This window comes from Sipha flava, unplaced genomic scaffold, assembly GCF_003268045.1.
Source record: "Sipha flava isolate LNK unplaced genomic scaffold, YSA_version1 41_pilon_pilon, whole genome shotgun sequence".
NCBI classification, from domain to species: domain Eukaryota; kingdom Metazoa; phylum Arthropoda; class Insecta; order Hemiptera; family Aphididae; genus Sipha; species Sipha flava.
Genome location: NW_020273144.1, coordinates 2,731,442 through 2,736,236, shown reverse-complemented (window position 1 = coordinate 2,736,236; position 4,795 = coordinate 2,731,442). Strand labels below are relative to the sequence as shown.

The following is a 4,795-nucleotide window of genomic DNA, read 5'->3' as shown; positions in this document are numbered from 1 at the left end:
CATAAAAGTGATATTTTAAAAATTATAATGGTTGATTAGCCGAGTCATTTTTTTAAGAACATCATTTGGTATAATATTGACAGCGGCAACCTTAATCGATAATCCATAAATTATAAAAAAAAAAAATCATACATAATAGATTTAACAATAAATTATTTAACAAACCACTTATAAAAATATATACATAGATACATATGTGCATAATAAAATAATTTTAACAATATTCTGAAAAAAATACATATAACATTTTGTAACTATTGCAAACATAACACTATATAGTATGCATATTTTGAAGACTAGATTATATAAAATATATAATTTTATATATTATTTTGACTTTGCACTACGTAATGGTTATAGAAAGCGTATTAATAAGTAACAAATAAAACTTGAAAATGATATACATAAATATCTAACTTGAGGGAATATATATGAAAATTAGTTACTATAATGTAAAGGCATTTGTAGTATTGTAAATAAAAAGAATAATAATTTATTTCATATTGAGTTTTTTTTCTAAAAGTAATAAATAATATATAATCAGAAAAAATAAATGTATATAAACTACTATGGATGATTGACTAGATAAATATGTATAATGCATAAAATTACTACAAACACATATACAACACACACACAAAAACATACATACATACATACATACAGGTATAAATAGTCGAGTGTATGTGTGTGTATATGCAGTGCTTAACTTGGCAATATTAAAAAAGGGTTACTTTAAAGAAAAATAGCATCCCCAAGACTTAATAAGCGTTATAATTATAACATAAGAATAGTAGGGGGACACTAAAATTTCTGAAAATTAAGGTACTGCGTCCCCCCTCAAGTCGAGCACTGTGTATATGTGTAAATAAAATTTTTTTTAAATGAAACTATTGTTGTTGATGAAAAACTTGATTAAATCCTGGTAATGGTGTAGTACCTGTTTCAGAAGTTTGTCTTAACAGAGCTGATAGTATTTCTGATGAAGATGTAAGATATTCGCCAACCTGAATTTGTGGTTGCTCTTGCATGATTAAATGTTGAGAAGACTCTGGCATCAAAATCGTTGACTCATGACTTGTGAGTACAGAAGAATCAGATTCTATATTAGTCATAGTAGAAGACGGTGTTAAGCTCATTAATTGGGATAACCCAGGCATTTCAGGGTTAGTTGAATCTTGGTAATTGTTAGCTAACTGATCGGTCAAAGTTCTATCAAACACTTTGAGTTCATCAACTGAGTATGATGACTGAGAATCGTAGCTTATACTGGGCAAACTAGCTTCACTGGATGATCCAACAGTTTGAATAACTGTCTCGTTATCTCCACTATAATTAAAACTAGTTATATTAGAAGAATGGTACATTTCTAATTCTGAAATAGAGATATTTTCTTGTTTAACCAAACTTCCACTTGTAACTGTTTCTGGAGCTAATTTTTTTTCTACTTTATATGGTTGTCCATATGTTTCAAGATAAACTGCTTCGACTGATTTACTTTTATATAATTCATTTGGTTTTTTTGGTTTCGGTTTCTTACTCGAATTAATATTATGACTTTTCTTTATATGACGAGTGAGATGATCTTTACGACCAAATCGTTGTGGACAAAATTGACACAGAAAATCTCGCAGACCAGTATGCACAACCAAATGTCGACGTACATCCTTCCCTGTATAAAAACTACGTTCACAAAAATTGCATCGATATTTTTTATCAGCAGGTGTTTTTATTACCCTTGACCCAGAATGTATTTTTAAATGATACATAAGTTCATCTTTGGATTCAAAAACTTTGTTACAAATTTTACAGTCAAGGAATCCTTCTTCTACAGAATGAACAGCTATATGTTTACGGTAACTCAGCACTGAACTATATTCTTTTAAACAACCTGGGCGATCACATTGTAAAGTTCTTTTTATGGGATTGTGTACTTTAGCATGATTTTTTAAATGGTCTTTTCTGTGAAATGTTCGATCACAAACTGTACAATGGTATTGACGTTGATCAGAATGTATTAATACATGACGAACAAGTTTAAATTTTGACGAAAAAGCTTTTGAACAATGCTTACAAACAAATGGTTTTTCACCAGTGTGTGAATAAGAATGTTGAGTCAGCTTACATGGACTAGTAAATGACTTAAAACAGACTTGACATACATGTCGACCTCTTAGCATTGGATTGATAGCAGGCAATTGTTCTGGTAACTTTTCTGATGAAATGTCAGATGAAGTTTCACCACTTTCCACCACTGTTGGTTTCTGGATATCAGTTGTAATCACCGTGCTTTCAGATTGTTCATGAGATACATCAAACAATTGGCGTTTACAAGTTTCTGGTGGTTGCAAGGTTTTTCTATTTCTTTTTTTTGATTGATTTGCAAATGAGGTAGGGTCACTGGATGTAGTTGGGGTTGAAGACAAACATACGCAAACATTTTGCTGTTCAGTCTTACCTTGAATTGGTTGATTACAATTAGGACATAACAGAGGAACATGTGATCGCAACTGGCGACCTGGTGATACTTCGACATCAGGTTCAACTTTAGGCCATTGACAGAGGTCTAAAAAAAAAATGTATTATATAAATCATAATAAAAAAAAAAACTATTATAAAATTTAAATATAAATTTAAAGAGTTAATTGTGCACAAATAAAAAATATTGATACTTTATTAACACTTTATAAGTACGTTATATTGTAAGCTGTATTTTTTTATTTTTATTTAATCTTCAATATAATGATTTAATTGAATAATGTAATACTGTTTTTTTATTTTTATTTTCAATTATAATTATTTTTTGATTTAAATTTGGTAAAATTAATTTTATAATATAATGTTCTTCAGTTTTTTCTTTCATTTTCAGTAAGTATTATTTATTTAAAATGGTTATGTAATAATTAAGGAGTATTAGTTTATCAATTAATTTACACACCATTCATTAAAATTAACACCGATAACTTACTTAATCTACAGTATAAAAATAATGGAATTGAGACTGATATGATTTTTAAATTACTTGGTGTAAAAAAAAAAAGTTGATTCATAAGTAACAGTTGATTATGTTATCATAATATTAATACATACCTTTGGATCCCATACCGAAGGCATATTCCTTGTATTTTTGCAACACGTTTTTCTGTCGGCTTGTGGGTTGATCGATGTGCAGATGTATGCGAAGGATTTTGCACGAATCCACTTGTCTCACCAGCAACGACAGAATCAATCAACTCTTTGGATAATTTTAGCAGCAATAGTTTTATTATTATTATTATTATTATTAATAGTAGTAGTAGTAGTAGTAGTAGTAGTAGTAGTATTAGTATTAGTATTAGTAGTACGATCAGTGGTAGTATTAACAGTAGTAATAATAGAAGTAATGCTAGCAACAGTAACAATACCAACAGCTACGAAAAACATTGATTATCGATCCTAATTGAATTTTGAAATATGGAACAGACCAAACAGCCGTGTGGAGTTCACATCCGACGGTAGTGTGTTGCAACACCGAGCTTAAAGCGACGACCGTGTCGGACGAGCAACATACGCGTACCGCTTTTCACGTTATTTAAACAATGCGGTTCCTCGGCCGTTTATACGTTTACCAACGGTCGTCGTCGTCGTACCGTGTCGCGCGGACCACTCGTCTGCAGCGGGTCCGATCGGAGAGAATTGAGCGCTCGCGGTTTTCGGTAACGTTTTGTTCGCCGACGACGGAACCGTGCGAGAGGAACACAAACGATTTAGCATTGTTATCAAATGCGCCCTTGGGTGACAGCAGCAGCAGCAGCAGCAGCGGCGGCGGCGGCGCAATGTTTTTGTTTTGTTCCGTGGTTTTTTTTTCCCTCCACTCTTCCCCGCCGCTATAGCGCGTCGGCAGATAAGATTCAGAGCTACCGCGCGTACTACTACTCGCCACTTGTTACCGCGTACGGCATACGTAATTACAATTGACACCGCGTTGCGCTTGGTTCGCTGCAAGAGGAAAACAATTATTCCTTTAAAATAATAATACTTTCCCATCGACGATCCGTATCGTTACGATTCAGTTTTTTCGTTCCCCGTTCACCGTACCGGTTGTTTCCGTCGGTCGAGGCGATCTCGAAATCATGTTCAATACAGTCTGTTTGCGATTTCTTAAAATTCTAGTCGTACGATGTGCGTGAAATGCGATCGTCTCCGCCGTTGTCCGGCCCCCTCGGTTCACCATTTACGTGCGTAAGGTTTTTTAAACCGTCACCGCGGCCGTTCGTCGGCGGACGGGTGACGGCGACGATCACGAGATCCGCCACTTCTTCACCGACACCACGTCCCCGGCGCTGGTGCAGCAGCTGTTCGCGGCGGCGATCGTAACGGATGTAACCATTATAATATCGTTCACATTACAATACATTATTGTTTCGTGCGCACACCTACTGATAATTAGTAATTACCGTACGGTACACCTCATAAATTTTCTAATTTTCTTTTCTTTTTTTTTTTTCTCTACATCATTCCTATTGATACCATTGTAGTACACGTCATTCGATTGAAATCGAGCTCGACGTATATGTGTGCGTATGTGGTTCGGAGCTGATTGTTGAATATTATAAGATGATAGTAACTATTATTTTTCGACTTTATCGTAGCTTCTGACGGGCTAAAACGATTTCGAAATAAACGTTATAATATATAACACGCGATGACGTTGACCCCGAACGCTTTTCATTTGTCCTTCCGCGCGCAGCCGTTTCCGTCTGAAATTTCTTTCCATAAACGTCACAAACATCAGGCCCGGGGGCCCCTGCGATTG

The 4,795-nt window shown here is 34.4% G+C and overlaps 1 protein-coding gene across 1 annotated transcript; it reads right to left on the bottom strand.

Moving 5' to 3' along the window:
• Positions 1-818: 818 nt before the first annotated feature.
• Positions 819-3,798, bottom strand: LOC112688922 (zinc finger protein PLAG1-like). Its single transcript, XM_025562349.1, has 2 exons — positions 3,091-3,798; positions 819-2,566 (listed from the first exon to the last, which is right to left on the bottom strand). The coding sequence occupies exons 1-2, from the start codon at positions 3,101-3,103 to the stop codon at positions 891-893; spliced, it is 1,689 nt and encodes a 562-aa protein (XP_025418134.1). The 5' UTR covers positions 3,104-3,798; the 3' UTR covers positions 819-890.
• Between the last annotated feature and the right edge of the window lie 997 nt (positions 3,799-4,795).